Genomic DNA, 23,210 nt, shown 5'->3' with positions numbered 1-23,210 from the left:
GTTATCATCCATATGCCTATCCAATGACCATTTAACTACCCTTAAAGTTGGTGAGTCTACTACTGTTGCAGGCAATGCATTCCATGTAGCTACGACTCTCTGAGTAAAGAAACTATCTCTAACATCTGTCCTATATCTATCACCCCTCAATTTAAAACTATGTCCCCTTGTGTAAGCCACCACCATCTGAGGGAAAAGGCTCTCACTGTCCATCCTATCTAATCATCTGATCATCTTAGTTGTCTCAACTAAGTCACTTCTCAACCTTCTCTCCAATGAAAACAGCCTCAAGTCCCTCAGCCTTTTCACATAAGATCTTCCTTCCATACCAGGCAACATCCCAGTAAATCTCCTCTGCACCCTTTCCGATGCTTCTACATCTTTCCACTCATGCAGTGACCAGAACTGTACATAATACTCTTAAGTGCGGCCGCACCAGAGTTTTGTACAGCTGCAGCATGATCTCCTGGTTCCGAAACTCAATCCCTCTACTAATAAAAGCTAACACACTGTATGCCTTCTAAACATTCCTATAAACCTGGGCAGCAACTTTCAGGGATCTACGCACATGGACACCAAGATCTCTCTGCTCATCACACTACCAAGAATCTTACCATTAGCCCAGTACTTTGTATTCCTGTTACTCCTTCCAAAGGGAATCACCTCACATTTTTCTGAATTAAACTCCATTTGCCACTTCTCAGCCCAGCTCTGCAGCTTGTCTATAACCCTATGTAACATGAAACATCTTCCCGCACTGTTCACAACTCCACCAACCTTAGTGTCATCTGCAAATTTACTAATCCATCTTTCTATGCTCTCATCCAGATCATTTATAAAAATGACAAACAGCAGTGGGCCCAAAAAGGATCCTTGCAGTACACCACTAGAAACTGAACTCCTGGATGAACATTTCCCATCAACCACCACACTGTCTTCTTTCAGCTAGCCAATTTCTGATCCAAACTGCGAAATCACCCTCAATTCAATGCCTCTGTATTTTCTGCAACAGCTTACTGTGGGGAAGCTTATCAAATGCTTTACTGAAATCCATATACACCACATTAACTAATTTGCCCTCATCCACCTGTTTGGTCATCTTCTCAAAGAACTCAATAAGGTTTGTGAGGCATGACTTACATTTCACAAAACTGGGTTGATTATCCCTAATCAAATTATTCCTTTCTAGATGATTATAAATCCTATTCCTTATTATCTTTTCCAACACTTTTCCCACAACCAAAGTAAGGCTCACAGGTCTATAATTATCAATATTGTCTCTACTCCCCTTCTTGAACAAGGGGACATTTGCTATCCTCCAGTCTTCTGGCACTGTTCTTGTAGATAATAATGACATAAAGATCAAACCCAAAGGCTCTGCAATCTCCTCCCTAGCTTCCCAGAGAATTCTAGGAAAAATCTCATCCGACCCAGGGGACTTATGTATTTTCACACTCTCCTGAATTACTAACACCTCCTCCTTATGAACCTCAATCCATCCAATCTAGTAGCCTGTATTTCAGTATTCTCCTAAACAACATTGTCTTTTTCCTGTGTGAATACTGATGAAAAATATTAATTTAGAGCCTCTCCTATCTCCTTGGACTTCACGTGCAACTTTCTACTACTATCCTTGATTGGCCCTAACCTTACTTTAGTCTCTCTTTTATTCCTGACATACCTATGGAAAGCTTTTAGGTTTTCCTTGATCCTACCTGTCAAAGCTTTCTCTTGTCTCCTCCTGGCTCTTCTTCGCTCTCTCTTTAGGCCCTCTCTGGCTAACTTGTAACTCTCAAGCACCTGAACTGAGCCTTCACTTCTCATCTTTACATAAGCCTCCTTCTTCCTCTTGACAAGTTATTCAACTTCTTTAGTAAACCATGGCTCCCTTGCTCGACTACTTCTTCCCTACCTGACAGATACATACTTACCAAGGATAAGCAGTAGCTGTTCCTTGAACACGCTCCATATTTCAATTGTGCCCATCCCCTGCAGTGTCTTTCCCCCATCCTATGCATCCTAAATCTTGCCGAATTGCGTCATAATTGCCTTTCCCTCAGCTACAACTCTTGCCCTGTGGTATATACCTATCCCTTTCCATCGCTAATGTAGACGTAACCGAATTGTGGTCACTATCACCAAAGTGCTCACCTACCTCCATATCTAACACCTGGCCAGGTTCATTACTCAGTACCAAATCCAAAGTGGCCTCGCCACATGTTTGCCTATCTACATACTGTGCCAGGAAACCCTCCTGCACACATTGGACAAAAACCAACCCATTCTAAAGTACTCAAACTATATCATTTCCAGTCAATATTTGGAAAGTTAAAGATCCCCATAATAACTACCCTGTTTCTTTTGCACCTATCCAGAATCATCTTTGCAGTCCTTTCCTCTGCATCTCTGGAACTATTTTGAGGCCTATAGAAAATTCCCAACATGGTGACCTCTCCTTTCCTGTTTCTAACCTCAGCCCATTCTACCTCAGTAGACAAAGTCCTCATCAAACGTCCTTTCTGCCACCATAATACCATCCTTGACTAACAATGACACCCCCTTCCCTTTTGACCACCTTCCCTGTGGAGGGTGTTCAAGGAACAGCTACTGCTTGTCCTTGGTAAGTATGTACCTGTCAGGCAGGGAGGAAGTGGCCGAGCGAGGGAGCCATGGTTTACTAAAGAATTTGAATCACTTGTCAAGAGGAAGGAAGATGCTTATGTAAAGATGAAACATCTAAACCCTGGAACCTCAACAACTATTCCTGTCCCTGCTTTATCCATGTCTCTGAAATGACAACAACATTGAAGTCCCAGGTATCAACCCATGCTGCAAGTTCACCTTCCTTATTCTGAATGCTCCTGGCATTGAGGTAGACACATTACAAACCACCTTCCTGCTTGCCGGTACACTCCTGCAACCTTGAACACCTGTGAAGACACTGGCCAAGTCATTGTGAAAGAGAAAGTAGTTCAGACACTTAGAGAATTTTAAATTGATAAAGGGGATGCTTTGGATAGGCTGTCTATATTAAGTTGACAAAAATGAGAACTGCAGATGCTGAAGATTAGAGTCGAGAGTGTGGAGCCGGAAAAACACAGCAGGTCAGGCAGCATCCGAGAAGCAGGAGAATCGACGTTTCGGGCAAAAGCCCTTCAGACTCTTGTCTGTATAAAGTTGCCAGGACACCAGGACTGAATGTGATTCATGCAAGGATATTGAAGAAAGTGTGAGTGGAAATTGTGGAGACACTGGCCATTGTTTTTCAAACTTGCTTCAACTAGTGTGGCATCAGTGGACTAAAGAATTGCAAATGTTACACCAATCTTTAAAAACAGGGGAAAGATAAATCCAGCAGGATAGGCCAGTCAGTTTAACTTCAACAGTGGGGAAGCTTTTGGAAACAATAAATCGGGACAGTTAATAGTAACTGGGTTTAATACTGGTTGATTTAGAATAGTAAAAAATGAGGTCTGCAGATGCTGGAGATCACAGCTGCAAATGTGTTGCTGGTCAAGGCACAGCAGGCCAGGCAGCATCTCAGGAATAGAGAATTCGACGTTTCGAGCATAAGCCCTTCATCAGATTAATGCCTAACTTGCTGGAGTAACTTTTTTTGTGGTAATAGAGAGGGTTGTTGAAGATAATATGGTTTGTGTTTGGACACAGATTTATGCTACTTAATAAAGTGCACACACTGCTAAGCAAAGTTAGAGTTAATTCAACAAAAGTGATAACAACAACAGAGATATTAAACTACCTGAGTGACAGGAAACTGAGAGCAGTGGTGAATGGTCATTCTTTTTGGACAGGAGAAATATTTTGTAACATTTGGAATCTTGTTATTGTGATTTATATTAATGACCTAGGCTTTAGTGTTCACGGATGCAAAAGTATTGGAGAGATTGTGGAACAGATTCATAAGAATTGTTACAAGGATGAGAAATATAATTAGGTTAAAAAAAAAAGAGAGAAATGGTTGTATTTCCTTAGTGAGGTAGAGAGGAAATTTGATAGAGATACTCAAAATCATGAGGTGTCTGGACAGAATAGATAATTAGAAATTGTTCCCATTTGTGGAAGGAATTAAAACCAGAAGGAAAGCTTTATACTAATAAACAAATAAGGTGAGTAAAATATTTTTTCACACAATGTCTGATTGGAAGTGATAAACAAAGCACTGCCTGAGACTATGCTGCAAGCATAGCCATCTGAGGATTTCAAAAGGAAGTTGGATCATTATCTAAAGAGGAAAGATATCACGGGCATTGGAAAAATCAGGAAAGTGGCACTAGGTATGTTGTTTCTTCAGAGGTCTAGCACCTCCTTCTGTGCTATAATCATTCCATGTTTCTATTACTTCGCATGCCAAAAATTTCTGATTAAATTAATTTCTATCTCTACAGGAGAACCGCCGAGCAGAAAGAGCAGAACAGCATAGGATTCAGGCTGAGAAAGAAAAGGAGCGACAATCCAGGATTGCAGTAAGCAATGATCTTTGTTAAAATATCTTCAGGATATATTTTAAGAGCTGCAGAAGGAATTGATATTTGTGTACTTATATTACGATAGGAGGAAAGAGCCAGGAAAGAAGAGGAAGAATCAAGAAGGAGAGCAGAAGAAGATGCAAAAAAGAAAAAGACTATGTCAAATATGTCCATGCACTTTGGAGGTTACATGCAAAAGGTAACTATTACATCTATACTATTACTTAAACTGCTAATTCAAGATATCTTAGTTAGTCTGAACAAGCATTGTTGTTCTTATTATTGTCTATAAATGAATTGTATTGAAGACATTTGCCTTTATGAGATAGTCTACACATACCGTTGCATAATTTAAGCTATCTTTGGTTAAGTCTTCCATTTCAGCATTAACATAGATGATTTGTTCAGTAATTAAAATTCAACACTCTAATTCCAATGGAATTTGGCAAATGGAAATTAAGTTTGTACTACAGAGCTGGTTCAATTTAAGATGATCCAGAATAATTGGTGTCTGTTTAAGCAGCTGGGGGCTAAACTAAAAGTAATCTTTGGATTATTATCTGAATCACAAGCAATTTGATGCAGGATAAATAACATTAGAGATTTGAATGTGTGGCTCGAGTATTGGTGGGGCAGAATTGGGAGTTGATTTATGGAGTTGTGGTGCCAGTACTGGGGAAAAAGAGAGCTGTATCATTGGAATGACCTTCACAAGAATCATTACACTGGCAAGACAATTAAGAGGGTTAGCGAGAGGAGGCAAGGGTATTAGCCTACGCATTGGGGCAGAAGTCTTGTGAGGAGAGATTTGGAAACTTGAAGAGAAATGACAAAGCAATGATGCAAGTTAACAAAGTAAAAAGGGAAAGTTCTGGAGAAACTGAATTGATCTGGTAACATCTGCAAAAAGAGAAACAAAGTTAATATTTTAAGTCCAACATGATTCCTTTTTTTTCAGTACTTTGCCTTTATTTTAGTGCAGAGTATTGATACAAGTAGATAATAACCAGATTGTGCCAAGAAGGCATAGTGTACAAGGATGAGTGCACCAGTAAATAAGGTCAGATTTGGTAAACAAAACAGATTAAAGGCTTTTTATCTGAATGCACGTGGCATTCGTAATAAGATGGATAAACTGATAGCACAAATAGAAATCAAAGTATGATATATAATATTTCTTACTAAGACATGGTGACTAAAGAGTGAATATTCAATTCCCAGCTTCAGTCACCTCTTTGAATTAACTTATGAAGCTGATACCTCAAATCTTCAAAACCCAAAGGCACAAGCGATAGATTGTATTTCTGCTTCATTTCCGAGGTCTGGTTGGTCCATAAATTGGACCTCTGACACAGTAAGAAATTTTTCAAATGACCTGAACTTTGAATAGATATTAGCAGAGCAAGGTATATTAATTCCCACTCAGCAGAATGCCACTCTGCACGCGATAGTCAGCAAAAGGCCCAAACCATTCTCATTTGGGACTTATGTCAGATGCCAATATTCAATGAATACTGAAGGTAACATCAGAGGTATGAGATGGAAAGGGGTTGGAATGAATCCAGCTGATCCTTCATGGACCAGTGACAGATGTAAACAGATAAAAGGGTAGAATCTTTTTTTTAGCTCAAGTGTGGTGCCAGCCTGTGTGAGGTTCAGTGGTGAATCAGTTTAATAATTAGCCAGGAATTGGAGTAGAATGTTTAAATTCTTTAAATTTTCATGGGTAACTGTTAAGCTTTGTCAAGGTAGAACCTTCTTAAGTTTCCAACTTTAAGGGTTCCAGAAGCAAAAGAATTGCCTATCAGACATTTCAATTTTCCAGGCAGTTCCACAGGAGTCTGCTGAATCACGCATTTTGTCAGGTCCTGATATGCAACTCCAGACTTTGCTGATCCAATGACCCTTTGGCCATGAGAAAGCCCAAGTCCTTTTATTTAAAGTTAACAATGATTATTTCCAACAAAGTTTATTGAATTTTTTTTGTGTAGAACTACGAATTTTGAAGTACTAGAAGTTGGGCAATATCTCAAACTAGAATGAAGGATAAAACACTTTTATTCCAGACAATAAGTTGTAGGCCATTCAGTCCATCAAGTTTGCTGCATCATTAAGTTGGCTGATCTGAGTAAGCTCAACTTCACTTTGCTGCTTTTTCTCCATAACTCTTGGTTCCCTTTGCTCATGAAAAATCTATCTTTCTCAGAGTTGAACATACTTGCAAATTGACCTAGCCTCTATAGTTCTCAGAAGTCAAAAATTCCATAGGCTTGCTACCATTTGAGAGAAGAAATTCCTCCTCATCTCTGTCTTAAATGGGTGAGCCCTTACTCTGAAATTATGACCTCTGGTCTTAGACTCTCCAACAACTTCTCAACATCTATCCTGTCAAATTCCCTAACAATTTTTCCCAAGGTTGCTTCTCATTCTTCGAAATTCCAGAGAATACAACCCCAATCTATTTAACATTTCCACATAAAGAAAACCACACATGTCCAGATCAACTTAGTGAACCTTCCCCAAAACGCCTCCAAGGCTGGTCTCACTTTCCTTAGATACAGGCCCAAAACAGCTGTGGTCTGACTAGCATCTTATATAGTTTTAGGAAAACCTCCTACTTTTAAACTTGATTCCCTCTGAACATTCCCTCTTTGCCTCCCCTATTACCTCTGGAACTTGTAAGGTAGGTTTTTGTGATTTATGCATGAGGAGCCTCCAAAACACTGTCTGCTGCAGTTTTCCATAGTCTTTCCCCATTCAAGTAACATTCAGTTCCTTTATTCTCCCTGCCAAATGCATAGCCTTGCATTCCATCTGGCAAGTCTTTGCCCACTGACATAACCTGTCTAAGTCCTTCTGCAGACACATGCATTATCCTCAACACTTGCCTTCACATTTATTTTTGTGTAATCTGTGAAGTTGGTGATTGTACAATCATGTTCCTCATTCAGGTTATTAATATATTATTTGTACAATATGTATGCATTTTATTAGCATGAGTCATTTACATATAGTTGTCTGTTGAAGCATTAAACTAAATTACTGGTAAATTCTTCAGAGTTGTTGAAAAGTCAACTATTTTTTTGGAAAGTCCTTCACTCCTTCAATTTCATTCTTCCACCAAATACTTTTTAATTGAAAATGTTTTCTTAGTCTCAGAAAAACTAGAATGCCATTTTGTGAGTGACATTCCAATTTGATTAAAACAGCAATGAATTATAGGATTAAGTCAAACTAATCACTGTCCTTCCATCAGATTGAAAGTCGCCGAGGAGGGAAAAGACAAACGGAGAGAGAAAAGAAGAAGAAAATCCTGGCAGAAAGACGCAAATCTTTAGATATTGATGACCTGAATGAAGATGAACTGAAGTAAGGATGAACTTGCTTTGTTGTTTCTTTATACATCTGTTTCCCTGAGTCTGTTTGAGAAATATTGTAGTCTTAAATAGTTATTCTATTTTTACACTGATTTGCTTCATAGTGTCACCAGGATTCCAATAGGAAAACAGGGGAATTCATAATATTTTAGGCACATACAACAGAGTTCATCTGCTTTTCATGTCATTGCTAACTTAGAATTTTCAGAAAGGACTCCAATCAAAATTAGAATAATATTTCAAGCATTCTGCAATGTTTATTTTACTGTGTGAACAGGGAGAAAGGCAGGGAGCTGTGGAAGTGGCTGTACCAACTGGAAGCAGAAAAATTTGACTTACAGGAGAAAATGAAACAACAGAAATATGAGGTACGTAGAAGTATGAATATTGTTGCTAGATTAAAATTTTACATGTTTTTAACCAACTACGTACATTCAGTTTGCTTTTTGACAAATACATCACAGTGTTGCACCCAAAGCTAGAAAGTGAACCACTTTTTCGTGAACCAGTTACATCCTGTGCATCAATGTGACTTAACTCCAGAATTTTCTATTAACTCCAGAAAATCTTTATAATGTAAGAGGAGATATAAACACATGCACTATGAAAAGATTATGAAATAGAGATTATTTATTCCACTGGCAAGGAATCTTGGAGATATTAATCAAACTGTGAACCTACAACCCTCCATTTTGATGATAATTGGTTCTGAAAACAGTCAAGCAGTAATAATATTATACTGATCACCCTTGAAATTATGTCAAAAATAGCTATGGATGATGCTGAATCAGTTTTGTTTTTAAGAAAGTAGCCTTTTGCAATCAAAGGACAAAATATTTATGTGTATTCATATCTACTCTTAAAAATTGTAAGTTGTATATGTGGTGGAAATGGGCTTTAATCTAGCACTGAGTTCCAATGGTCCGCTGTTCCCAGCATTGAAATAGTTGACCCTTCCTTTTATGTAGCTATGATATTTCAGCTATTCTGAAGCACTAGACCTTACCCCAACCCTGAACTGACCTCTAAAGACTCAATAATACTGGGTGTTTCAATTGAATATGGCAATAAACTAGAAAAAAACGTACAGTGGTTCAGAGTTAAGTGAATACACCCTCTTAAGCATACCTAAGTGGAAATACCATAACAGAAAAATGTAGATTTCATTGACAACATACTTTCTATGCTATATATTTCATTTCAATTAATGTTCATTGGAGATGATTAAAAATAACAAAATGCTACAGGAATTAGGACAGCAATATTCATTAAATGAAATTGTTTTTTCTCACTCGTGGGATTGCTCACTTATTTGACCTGTTTAAGTATTTCTTGAACTTCTTATTGTCTTGCAGATTAATGTACTTCGAAACCGAGTCAATGATCATCAGAAGGTGTAAGTTTTGAACACTCAATATCACTTTTATGATGTTGGCACGATCAATACCACTCCTTACTGGACCATTCAAATCACAGTTTAGTGTTCTGTAAAAGCTGGATTTTTTTTTAACTTGTTCCATCATAATGTTCCAAGTTATGGCATTGTGTAATGTAGAGGGAAAATGAGGGGTGATGATGCACCCATGGATCTGATGTGTTGTTCTTGTAGATGGTGCAAGCTGTGGGGTTGAATGATATGGCCTAAAAAGCTGTGGCAAGTTGCTGTAGTGCATCTTCTTGATGGAACACACAGCCGCCACAGTGCATCGGTGATATAAGTGGTGACTGTTGAAGGTGTTAGATGTGTACGCAGTCAAGTGGATTGTTTTCTCCTGGATGATGTCAAGCTTCTTATATGTTATTGGAGCTGCTTTCATCAGGGCAAGTGGAGACTATTTCATCTCATTTTTGACTTGTTAACTTGAATTTGAATTTAAATTCCTCTAAGTGTGGTGATGGGATTTAAACTCATGTCCCCATGAGTTTCTGAATTACTATTCCAGTGATAATATGACAATATCACTACCTCTTCCATCAATTAGCAATAATTGATTGACAATTGCCAAGACTATTATTATCTGATTTTGTTCTATAAATTCTGATTTCTTAAATCAACCCATACTGAAATAATCTCTTAGATTATTACTTCATTATAATTCCCCCATTTTCATCACATGTAATACTTGTTATTCTCTTAGGTTCTCTTTAACCTCTTGCTAAATAATTAATTGTGACATGCATACCCAGATTTGAAAAGCAAAGACCCATTTAAGGAGAACTTGGACAAATACATGAAGGTCAAAGAAATAGAAAAAATAAGCTAATAAAGTAGATGGAATCAAGTGAGAGGAGAATATTATGGAGCATAATTATCAGCTTAAAAGACTTGTTTCTTTCTTGCAAATTCTATGTAATGTGAGGTTGAAAAAAACTGCAATAATTCGTTGCTATTTTTTCCCCTTTTAGCTCAAAGCGTGGCAAGGGGAAAGTTTCAGGTCGTTGGAAATGAGGGAAATATGGAATCACGTCTGATATTTGGCAGAAGCATTTGTCAAATGATCCCATAATCTCAATTGCAACTGTTCTACTACTCTCATTCAACTCCTATCACGTCCTGTCTAATTCTTCTCCTTTAGTTTCTTTGAAAGAACATTCTAATTTGACTATTGTAGTTATCATGTCATTCAATGTTTTAGTATCTATGATGACAAAACCCTTGTTATATTTTAAGTATTTCATTTTTTTTGTGGTTCAAAGTGGTCAATGTTTTGCATAATAGTTGTTCTTTGTCATGAATGAAATCTGACCATTTATTTAAATAATAATGAAAGCAAATCACTGCAAACCACAGTTAAACTTTTTTTTTATTTGCTGATGGGCAAATTATTTCAGGATGACTATTTTCTGCTCGACTGTCAAGTGGATAAAGCTGATGACTTGAGGCATTTGAACATTTCCAACTAATTTGTAGAGAATGTTTCATGAAAATGCCTAATTATTTTATTTCTGAGCTAATGTTTCTCCAGAAAAGAAACTGCAATTGCAGAGACAGTGAAGATTTGAGCCTTGTTCGTTCTCTGAATTCTAGTTTATGATGACTCAGCATATGTATTGAACCAAAATGCCAAATGTTGGGGACATAACAATGCACAGTCAAAACAGTGAGCATTTTGAATTTCAAGAGAATATTCATGAGCCAAAACCGTTGTTCGAGTTTTAATGTGTAAAATAACTGCCGTGAACAAAAGTCACTGTTAATCACACAATATGATGAACATCTGCACAAAGTCAAATGAATTATGTGCATGTGTTTATTAATATGCCCAATTCTGGCTTCTTTAATTATGGCAAATGCTCTAATTGGCTCACAGTCATCGAAAATGAGCTAGAGCTGATTTATGATGCAACTTTGTTACTGATATCCTAGCTGTGAAATAGAATTTTTGATGTTTGCCGCATATGAGTATTATCTATTAGATTCAGTTCATAACTATTTAAGAATTGTTTAAGTTACCTTTCCATTGTATCATTAAAGCTGCAATAGAGAAATGTTTAATTATTAACATTTCTTTGTTTTATTTTCATGAAATCCCAGTTTGAATGCACAAAGTTTCTCCTTACAGAATACCTGTTTGATTAGGTCTATTTAATACATCAACATGCCAGTCAAGTTAAATCCATTGAAAATGCAATTATCCCTGGTATCAACGGAAATATATGTCCAACTGTGGAACACAATACTTCCAAATAGTTTGTTTCCTTATACAACATAATAAATACTCCTTAGTGTACAGGTCTGAGGAGACCACAAACATAGTTGCATTTAATACACTGGTCTTGTAATAAAACAAAATGCCTGTGGTCATACTAGATTACTGTGTGATGTGTAATCACATTTTACATTTTTTTTCCAAATCTGCATATTCATAACCTTAACTCAGTTAAAATATAAACCATGCGAAACATTTGTTCTTGCATGCACACACTAAAGGCTGCCATCTCATTAGCACTGCACCATACACTGTGACAGATTAGACTGGCAGTCTTCTGCTTTTGGTCTCCTTCTCATCTTGAAGAGAAGTATCATATTAAAAGGTTTTCTAATCGGTTAGAATCTTCCCAGAAACAAATGAGCTCTGGAATATTTTGACAAATGCCTCCATGATCTCAGTAGCCATTTTCTTTAAAATCTCTTGGGTTCATGTCATCAGGTTTTTGCAATTTTTCTGACATTAGTCCTATTAATGAACTATTAAACAGAAAAGAGGCTTCAAAAGTCAGATCACAGCTTTGTTGACAGTGGTGCCCGCATTACACATTAAAGTGGAAAGGGTGATGGGACAAAGGTAATCGCCAAGATTGCAATTGAGGAAACTGCTGACAACAGCCAGATCTTTTAATGTAAGTTAATAAATTGTTTCTGGTCCTGATGTTTTTACTGCCATATCCCAACATGCACCATCAACTTTTATTCCTGCTCAGATACTACCATTTCTGCCATCTTCCTCTACTCTAATTCTCTTCTATTCATGTATGATAAGAAAAAGAGTTGCTAAAGTAAGTGTGTGACCTTTGGAGGATGCAAGTTGGGAATTAATATTGGAGAACAGGGAAATGGCAGATAGTTAAACCAATATATTACACTAGTCTTCGCAATAGAGGTCACAAACATCCCAATGATAAACAGAAGCAAGGTGCTCCTGGAAGAAAGATTTTATAACAGACTCTATTGTGAGGAGTAAAATATTCATAAAATTAATGGGACTAATGTCAGAAAAATTGAAGGACCTGATGGCCTGCATTCAAGAGATTTAAAGGAAATGGCTACTGAGATCGAGGAGGCATTGGTCAAAATATCCCAGAACTCACTGGATTCTGGGAAGATTCCAAACAATTTGAAAACCTTTTAATGTGATGCTTCTCTTCAAGACGATAAGGAAACCAATAGCAGGAGACTGCCAAACTGGTTTGCCAGTAGGATAATGCTGGAGTTTGTTATTAGGGGAAAGAAAAAATAAAATATTTAAAAAACGCTTAACACAATTGATTATAAGCAACATGATTTTTTGAAAGGGAAACTATGTATGACAAATTTGCTGAAGTTCTTTGAGAATCTAACAAACAGAATTGAGAAAGGGGAACCGGTAGATATATTTGGATTTCCGGAAGGCATTTGATAAGGTGTTACATAAAAGGTTATTGCACAAGATAGGAGCTCATGGTATTGGTGGCAATGAGTTAGTATTAATTGAGACAAAAACAGAATTTGCCAGAAGAGCACTGCAGGTCTGGCAGCATCTGTGAGAAGAGAAATCAAACTTTGATTAAAACAGTTGAAATCAAACACTACTAGTGGAGTACCAAGAGGAACAGTCCTAGAGTTTCAAATTACTCAATACGTATTGCCTGCTTCAAGTTATTAATGTAGATAATGCATCCACATTAGTTGACAATACAAAAATAGGTGGAAGGATATTTAGCAATGAGGACATAAGGAACAGGATGTTGGTGAGGCTACACCTGAAATACTGTGAATGGTTTTGGTCAAATATTTAAGGAAGTTTATACTGGCATTGGGGGCCATTCAAAAGATATTCATGAAGCTGGCTCCTGAGATGAAAGGGTTGGAGGAATTTCTTCCCTCAGAAAACAGTAAATGTCTATTAAGCATACCCTAGAGAGTTGTGGATAGATCACTAAGCATTTAAAAAGGTAGATAGATAGTTGAAAATTTGGGGATTTGAAGATTGTGATGAGTTGATTCCAAAGAGGATTTGAGAATGGGACTTGTCCTTTCTATTTCAAGGTTAAGGGGCACAGTTTTAAGGTGAGAGGAGCGAGATTTTAAAAAAGACATGAGGGGGCAAGTGTTTTACACAAAGAGTGGTTAGCGTGAGAAATGAACTTCCTGAACAACTGATAGATGCGGGTGAAATTACAACGCTAAAGAGACATTTGGATAGGTACGTTAATAGGAAAGATTAGAAGGGATGCGTGCCAGGAGCAGGTAAGTGAGACTAATTGGACGTAGACTGGTTGGACTGTGCTGTATGACTCCGTGAAACCTTTGATAGATCATACATGATTTTGCTACATTCCAGAGCAGGCTTTATAGGTGCTGAATGGTCTATTTCAATTTCTTATGTGCCTATAATTCTGTTGCTGACCCAAATCTCCAATTATCTTCAAGATCTAATTTCAAAGCCATTGTCTAATGTTCCTCTGGTGACATTTCATACACTATAGCTTAAATATAATCTAATTGAGTGATGTGTCAGCTTCTAGGTATCCCCAGTTGTCATCAGTATCTATTCAGACTGGTATTTTAGATTGTTATGAAGAATAGCTGGGACAATGGGTGAGGTGAAAAGCAGAATGGGATGATGATTGTGTTTCCTCTAATGTGTGTCCTGCATGAAATGGGTCAATAGCTATTGAAGGAAGGTTGTTTACAACAGAGGTGAATTAGTATTGCAAAGTGAAAACAATAGCATCACTGTCTGAGAAGAGATGAGGCATAGACAGAAGCATATCACTCAATGAGGTGGGAGGAGAGTGTCAGAGTTGGGAGGCATGGGCAATGTGGCCATGTGGTATTGAAGGAAGGCTGTTTGTTGGAGGGAGCTGGATCGCATTTACAGGAGTATTGGGTGTTCAAATTGTTGGATCAGGTGTTTGGGTAGGGGAGGTTAAATCTGGGTAAATGATTGGCGATCCATCTTGTGGTGAGTTGGAAGCGAGAGTCTGTTTTACAGATTTCCAGGAGTTAGAGCAGATTTAAATCATAGAGTCATAGAGATGTACAGCATGGAAACAGACCCTTCGGTCTAACTCATCCATGCCAACCAGATATCCCAAACTAATCTCGTCCCATTTGCCAGACCTTGGCCCATAGCCCTCTAAAGGCTTCCTATTCAAATACCCATCCAGATGCTTTTTAAACTGTTGCAATTGTACCAGCCTCCACTACTTCTTCTGACATGAACCACCCTCTGCGTTAAAAAGTTGCCCCTTAGATACCTTTGATATCTTTCCCCTCTCACTTTAAGCATATGCCCTCTCGTTCTGGACTTCCTCACCCCAGGGAAAAGACTTTACCTGTTTATCCTATCCATGCCCCTCATGATTTTATAAACTTAATAAGGTCACGCCTCAGCCTTTGCCGCTCCAGGGAAAATAGCCCCAGCCTATTCAGCCTCTCCCTATAGCTCAAATCCTCCAACCCTGGCAACATCCTTGTAAATTTTTTCTGAACATTTTCAAGTTTAACCACATCCTTCCGATAGGAAGGAGACCAGACTTGCACACAATATACCAAAAGTGGCCTAAGCAACATCCTGTCGAGCTGCAACATGGCCTCCCAACTCCTATACTCAAAGCTCTGACCAATAAAGGAATGCATACCAAACACCACCTTCACTATACTATCTACCTGTGACCCTACTTTCAAGGAGCCTTGAACCTGCACTTCAAGGTCTCTTTGTTCAGCAACACTTATGCATTTTTCAAAACATCCAGCACTTCCTCCTCTGTAATATGGACATTTTTCAAGATGTCACATTTATTTCCCCACATTCTATATCTTCCATGTCCTTTACCACAGTAAACACTGATGAAAAATACTCGTTTAGTATCTCCCCCATCTCCTACGACTCCACACAAAGGTTGTTTTGCTGATCTTTGAGGGACCCTATTCACTCCCTAATAACCCTTTTATCCTTAATGTATTCAAAAAAACTCTTTGAATTCTCTTTAACCCTATTTGCCAAAGTTATCTCATAACCCCTTTTTGCCCTCCTCTTAAGTATACTCCTACTGTCTTAATACTCTTCTAAGGATTCATTTGATCTCTTCTGTCTATATCTGACATACGCTTCCTTTGTTTCCTTAACCAAACCCTCAATTTCTCTAGTCATCCAGCTCTCCCAACACCTACCACCCTTTCCTTTCACCCTAACAGGAATATACTGTTTCTGGATTCTTATTATCTCATTTCTGAAGGCTTCCCATTTTCCAGCCACCCCTTTACCCCCAAATATCTGCCCCCAATCAGATTTTGAAAATTCTTGCCTCTTACTGTCAAAATTGGCCTTCCTCCAATTTAGAACTTCAACTGTTAGATCTGTTCTATCCTTTTCCTTCATGATTTTAAACCTACTGGACTTATGGTCGCTGGCCCCACAGTGCTCCCCCACTGTCACCTCCCCTGCCTTATTTCCCAAGAGTAGGTCAAGTGTTTGCACTTTCTCTTGTCGGTCCATCCACATACTGACTCAGAAAATTTTCTTGTACACTCTTAACAAATTCCTCTCCATCTAAGCCCTTAACACTATGGCAGTCCCAGTCTATGTTTGGAAAGTTAAAATCCCCTACCATAACCACTCTATTATTCTTACAGATAACTGAGATCTCTTTACAAATTTGTTTGAAGTCCTGCTAACATTTACTGGCCAACTAATCTAGAACCCTCCAAAATCCCTCTCTGCAATTCAGAATTAGGGACTTTTTTGAAGGTTCCAAATGAAAGGTAATTATCCTTTGGGACATGAAAATTCCTGGATAACTATTACGTAGTGTATCTGAGGATTCCCATAATGCACCAGTCAGGGTATATCTGATTTCTGACAGTCTGGAGACTGGGAAATTTGAACTTATGTCCAACTCTATTCTGTGAAGAACCAGAGTTCATAAGACAATAGCTACCCAACACTAATTGATTTGCTGGTTACTTAAAACCATTCTAAATAAAATCTCTTGAAAATTCACAGGGAACAGTGAAAACTAAACCTGCAACAGTATATGGTAGCGATTATCAAAATTGACTTCACATCTTCAACTATTAGTCCCTGAACTTTGTGCTTTGAATCAGAGTTACATGCTGTGGCTTATATATATGAACTGTTACCCTTCAAACATTGCCTCCCTGCTGGGAATTCATGATCACTATTTATTCATGTTTAACGAGTTGCACCCTTTGGCTACAGTCTCTGACAATGTTTTCACAAGCAATTGACTTTGTCATTATGACCTGAGGAGAAACAGATACTGGGTTGGAGGCGGGCCTAATTAAGCAAGAACCTGTTGACATCAACTGAATGATATTTTGCTGCAGGGAAAGTCAAATATAAACCTAAGTATAATAAACTTATAAATAACACTGCCAAGTGCCAATTAGTACACACGTGAGCACGTTCAAATTTGTGGCCTCATTCATTCTGGCAAAATATTCAAAAATGATATTTCTTGTTTAAATAAGTGAAAGTCATGCTTCTTTGTGATGAATTGAAAGAAGTGCTGAGACAGCGATGGTGATTCTACCACTTACTGACCTCCTGAGTGAGTTCAGGTAAGAACAGGGCAAAACTTGATTGTGTATAACAGCAGGAAATGCAGCGTGGCAAGCATCATTGTGTCCAAAACCATTCACCAGCAATATTGCTTTCTTACATTGCCTACATGCAGATGAACATCTACATGCATTCCAGTTAACACTTTCAGACCCTGTTCATTCCTGTGTGCAATTTGACTGCCAATTTGGAACCCAATTCCATTACATCCATTTTCCCTTCAGTATTTTCATCCTTTTTACTTCTTCACTCTATCCATCCTTGATCTTTTTCTCCTGTCATTAAGACTTTTTAAAAAGACTTTCCCTCTTGCGTTTGTTTTCCCCACCCTCTACTCTGTTAAATTCTCCTCATCTTCCTACTTTCCTGTCACAATTGTAGGGTGAACTTCCTCTTAAATAAACTTCTCCATCTCTCTCTCAGCATGCTATTAAGGGCTCATCAAATAGCCCAATGCCTCTCCAATTTCAACTGCCCCTATCCTAATCACTCAGCAATCATCCCAAACAATACAATAACTGGGGACTAATTAACTCCTAGACCAATTTATCCTTCTTTTTGAATCTGTCTTGAGCTTAGTTCTCCTCACTCCTCTCTTCATGCTTCCAAAATGGCTATTCATTTATATTAAAGGAGCCCTTGCAGTCCATGAATGACTTAGAGACATTTGCACCAATATCTTGACCCTGATAGAAAACTGGTTACGGATTGTTGACACCCTCCCTTTATTGAAGCCACCATCCTGGCCATACCTCTCTTTACTTGCCTCGCTCAGACTGTCACAATGATCATGCAGCACTTTTCTCTAAATCATGCCTTGGTCTGGCTTTTATTCTCAAGCACATTTACCATTTAAGCAATTTAACTTGTTCCACTCACCTCTCACTGGAAAACCTCATTCTCTCTTGCTCATCCAAGTATTGTGCCAGATTTCCCACTGGGGAGATATCTTTACTGCTTACCTTCCTCAATTTCCTGAGCACCTTCTCATTCTCAATGATTTGGTCATTCATCGTAGTTCTTCATACGTTCTGTCCTCACAGCTCTTCTGCATTTCCTTAATCTTTCCTTCCAAACAAACTTCCAACTCATTCTTTGTTTTTGACCTTGCATTTCATATGGTCTTGCTGCCCCTCCAGAATTAGTTAAAGATAAAGTCATCTCTGCTCTCTTTCTTGTAATGTTCCACCCACACTCCCATTCTCCTCCAAACCTTACTTCACTTTGAATCAGTCCCTGGAAAAATCTCTTGCCAATTCACCTACACCCTAGTTGTCTAGTTTTTTTTATCCTCCATTCACCACACAATGTAAACCACACCCTCACCTTTGGAAGCTTTAGTCCCCATTAAAGCCAATACTCTCTCTCTCCTCCTAATGTTCCTCCAGTACAGCCCTCATCTCCACTCGCTTAAGTGTGACATTTAAGTGTGAAATAGATGTGGTGGACAATTGATGTAGCCATTCACTGCCAAATCTGAGTGAACTGAATAAAATACTATCAGGTTGTTGTTTTTATCTGGTAAAACCATTCACTATTCCAAGATCATCCTGTAACAAAAGGGTAAACCCCAGATTTTTTTGTTGACTACAAACTTTTTTTTAACTCGTCTCCTCCTCCTTTCTCTCCAACAAATTGCGCAAGTTGGTCATGAATTTCTTTGTCATTATGATTGAGATCATCTAATTAGCTGAAATGAATTAAAAATAATTCAACAGCCTGACCAAACCCAACAGAAGCCCTGCCTGCTCTGGCACTTAGTTTTTGAAGCACTGGTGACTGGCTTGGCAGGGTGACCAATGGATACCATCCGAAAGCCATTGCCTATTTGTTGTCTTCTGCCCAAATTGTGATGCACCAAATACACAAATAGACTTCTGGTGAAATTTTGTGCCATTGATAATTTGAAAATCCAGTGACATTGGATTCAGGACCATTTTCTGCCCTTCATCCCAGATTGCGCTGCTGTAAGACACTTTGGCTGCTAGGAATTTCAGCACCCTGGTGTTCAGTCTAGTTTACAGTTCATCACAGTAAATACAAGCTGAAGAAGGCCAGAGGTACAAGCTTGGTAGAAGGTAAAATCTAGGCTATGGTAGATGGAAACCAATGAGTAACTTCAGCAAGCAATGCGCTGAGGTAGGGAAATGACCAAGGCATTGTAGACAGATTAACCCAATACTTTAAGCAAGGACAGTCAGTAGTTTCTAAGGGTTTAGAGGCAATGAAGCCTGGTGTGGCTGCCTCCCAGCCTGGTATAGTGGCCTCCCGCTGTGCAGGGGGGAGGGGGAGGCCCCTGGCCTGGCATTCTCTGGAGTGATCCCTCAGCCTTATGAGCTTCAAGGTGAAGTTGGTGTGGCCTGGAGCCAGGACCCAGGTGCAGACTCGAGTCAAGGTGCCAGCATGGTCTGGCCTGGAAGGCCACTCTTCTGGACTTTTATATCTGTAATGCTGAACATTTCATTTCTCCATTTTCTTCAGATCTTGTAACTATAGGATCTGAATGGAGGTGCCTTAGTACCTAAGATGGCGCTGTAAGGGTGACATATAAATGTTTCACTGTACTCATTGAATATATGTGAAAACAAAGCCGAAGTAAATCTAGATAATCACACAGTATCACTCGCACAAAAAGGTCCAGGGTACGGATAAGAGATGGTGCAAATAGATAGCATGGTAGAGTGCACACAAATGTAGAAGTTCTGATAAAATTGGAAGGATGACAGCACAAACCGTAAGCAACCACACTTTGACTTGCATGAAATAGCTAACTTGGAGATTTATTTTTAATCAATGTTGCATGTAACCATTGTAATGTGAAAATGCATAAATATGTTATTTTGAGCTGTGGCTGATTCTGAGGTCTGTCCTGTGTTACGTTGGTGCAAACTTGAATAAAGTTCTCCTTGTTACAATTTATTCAGACTGAAGAGTCAATTTGTGCAATTTAGTCACTTTCTATTCTCCAAAACAAGCTTAAAGCTACAACCGCCGAACATCAATACTGTGTTGTAGTTTCTGTTGATGTATCATTTGCTGTCTAATTTATCTATTTAGCAGTTTATAATTTAAGTTACAGTTTAGAAGAGTAATTATTTGCTGAGGGTGATTACATGAGGCTGTTTGATATATCCAGTAGAGGAGTCAAAATTCATTAACATTAAGCACCTGCTCAACTGTAAAGGAAGCATAAATTTCCTGTTCAGCACTGAGTATAATTTTGGTAGTGAGACAGGCTGAGGACATAGAAAATGAGAAAGACATCTAACATCAAAACTACAATCAGGAATAGTACTAATTAATAATGGCAATAATTAAAAGTGAAGTATATCTGTTCTGGTGGGAACACATTTCTGTCTTTGTTACGAAATCTGACTAAACACATCATTTTGTGCAGGTGGAGACGTGATTTGACTTGTATCAGACTGGGAAACAATGGTTCCAAATAACTTCTAATTTAAATCATGCAGTTACTCACTTAAAAACATCAAGAGGGTGTGTTAAAAATGATTTATCTATTATACTCAGAAAAAAGCTTAATGCAGCAGTTTTATATGTTTTACTTATAATTAATTCATGCTTAGGACACCCATGCTGATTGGCACAATAGCATTGATTCGTGCCCTGAGGTATCATTATAGGCCTGGGAGAGACGCACAACAGTAACGTTTAACTCTTAAAGGAATTAATATTTTTCCTTACTTCTTTGATCAAACATATTTTCATTTTATTTTTAAAGTGCATATATGATTTATGAATTATGGCTTTTTTAAAATAAACCTGCCTTTATAATCTTTGTTTGAACATGACACTGAATAAACCTTGTTGTGGCCAAGTGAGGAGATGGAAAGGTGAGAGATGATTTAACCCTCCTCACATAGTCATAACAAAATGTGCAGTAGTTCTAATCAATGAATCGAAAATGAGGCAAAATATATTTCTAGTATTCATTTTTACAAATCTTGATGTCTGTTTCCATTGCTCATTTTTCATGGAACAGATTACTAAACTAAAACCTCGAGCTTGGGAGGCATTGATCTCCATCAAGTTGAAAAGGTTTAGAAAAGATTTACAAAGATGTTGCCAGAGTTGGAGGATTTAAGCTATAGGGGCAGGTTGAATAGGCTGGGGCTGCTTTCCCTGAAGCATCGGAGGCTAAGGGGTGACCTTATCGAGGCTTATAAAATTATAAGGGGCACGGATAGGGTAAATAAACAAAGTCTCTTCCCTGGGGTGGGGAAGTCCAGAACTAGAGGACATAGGCTTAGGGTGAGAGGGGAAAGATATAAAAAAGACCTAAGGGCCAACTTTTTCATGCAGAGTGTGGTACTTGTATGGAATGAGCTGCCAGAGGAAGTGGTGGAGGCTAGTACAATTGCAACATTGAAAAGGCATCTGGATGGGTATATGAATAGGGTTTGGAGGGATATGGACCTGGTGCTGGTAGGTGGAAGTAGATTAGGCTGGGATATCTGGTCGGCATGGACAAGTTGGACTGAAGGGTCTGTTTCCGTGCTGTACATCTCTGTGACTCTAAATATAGCTAACCAGGAGACTCCAGTGCTCTTATCTCCTGCTATAGATATATTGAAAGATTTACAGTGGTAATCAGTCTGTTTGGCCTGATTATGAAATCATTTTTCACTGTTATCAGATCCTGGATTTGCACTTAAATGATGCTTTTGAGCTCAGACGTAGGCATGCTTCCCATTGTGACACACACCCTCCCCTGGAATTCCTGGATTAACATTAAAATGTAAATAATTTTTGATGCTTTAATGCCTGCATGCTGTAACATATGGCTTTCTGAATTTTACAGTGCTACATAAATGAACTGGTTTCTGTAGCACCAAGCCTCTTTGTGGATATTTTCGTATCAACCTAATCAGAGATGGTATTACATAACCCTGGAGCAAGTGGGACCTGAACCAAGGTCTCCTCGCCCATACCTTAGATTTTCCAGAGAGACACGAATATATTTATATAGTCAACAACTATAAAGAGTTTATTTTTAAAAATTATTCTATTCAGAGGTGATATACAGTAAGTCATTACTGGAGTAAGTGTGCCTGGAACTCAGGTGTTTCAGCTCAGAGGTAGGGACATTACCATTGCACCTGAAGGACCCCTAAAATCCAGGAACTGCAGTAAGACTCCATTTGCCTGACATAACTTGAACATGCAACTTGCTGATCTATAGTGTCACAGGTCTACCACAAGCTCCTTTGTATGCTAAGAGATTGGGTGAAATGAATTCAAGAAGTTCAAGAAGCTACAATTGAAATTGAAGATTAGCCATAATATACTCCTATTTTCTGTTCTTATGACTTGTATGTGCCTTCAGTAGTTGTATCTTTTCTGATCTTATACTGTGAATAACGTGAAACTAAAATATATGAGCTTATTGCAATATTATTTGCTTTAGATTCAGATTGAAGTGCATAATATCAGCTGCATATTTGTTTTAGTTATCTCCACCCTGCCTATGGGCGTGTTTGAGGCTACAAGTCTGGAAATGTTTCATTCCTTGCAGTGCTTTGACCTGTAACAACATACTAATACATCACCATTATTCGCCGAGCTTCCAAAGTTTGAAATCTTCCCTTGGACTATGTGGTTGTTTTGATGCATTCTACTCACTTGTCAATTAACAGAGGATACTTCCATTATTATCTCTGTTAAAGATACAGAAATAGAAAGAAATACACTGCCATCAAAAGACAGATATTTGAGACTGAATTTTCTCATTAGAGGCTTGTATCAGACTGGGAAACAATGGTTCCAAATAACTTCTAATTTAAATCATGCAGTTACTCACTTAGTGGTGGTGGGTGGGGGGGCGGAGTTTGCCATCATAGCTCACCATGACATTTGTCACACAATCTGTCACTATGATACAATGACAACACTTAAAAGGCTTATGGATGGGTATATAGGAAGGGTTTAGAGGGATATGGTACAAATACTAGCAAATGGGACTAGATTAATTTTGGATATCTGGTCAGCATGGATGAGCTGGACTGAAAGGTCTGTTTCCATGCTGTACAGCTCTACGACTC

The 23,210-nt window shown here is 38.4% G+C and overlaps 1 protein-coding gene across 1 annotated transcript in view; it reads left to right on the top strand.

Moving 5' to 3' along the window:
* tnnt2a (troponin T type 2a (cardiac)) overlaps positions 1–10,548 on the top strand; it is a 37,356-nt gene extending 26,808 nt beyond the window's left edge. Inside the window, exons 9-14 of the mRNA XM_060845024.1 lie at positions 4,407–4,484; positions 4,573–4,686; positions 7,744–7,856; positions 8,142–8,232; positions 9,220–9,260; positions 10,271–10,548. Coding sequence (XP_060701007.1) covers positions 4,407–4,484; positions 4,573–4,686; positions 7,744–7,856; positions 8,142–8,232; positions 9,220–9,260; positions 10,271–10,313 — 480 coding nt within the window. The 3' untranslated portion in view covers positions 10,314–10,548. The remainder of the gene's footprint in view (positions 1–4,406; positions 4,485–4,572; positions 4,687–7,743; positions 7,857–8,141; positions 8,233–9,219; positions 9,261–10,270) is intronic.
* The last annotated feature ends 12,662 nt before the right edge of the window (positions 10,549–23,210 follow it).

Source organism: Hemiscyllium ocellatum, chromosome 26 (assembly GCF_020745735.1).
Source record: "Hemiscyllium ocellatum isolate sHemOce1 chromosome 26, sHemOce1.pat.X.cur, whole genome shotgun sequence".
NCBI classification, from domain to species: Eukaryota; Metazoa; Chordata; class Chondrichthyes; order Orectolobiformes; family Hemiscylliidae; genus Hemiscyllium; species Hemiscyllium ocellatum.
Note: the sequence above shows the minus strand (reverse complement) of the source record. Positions and strands in the feature narration are given on the sequence as shown.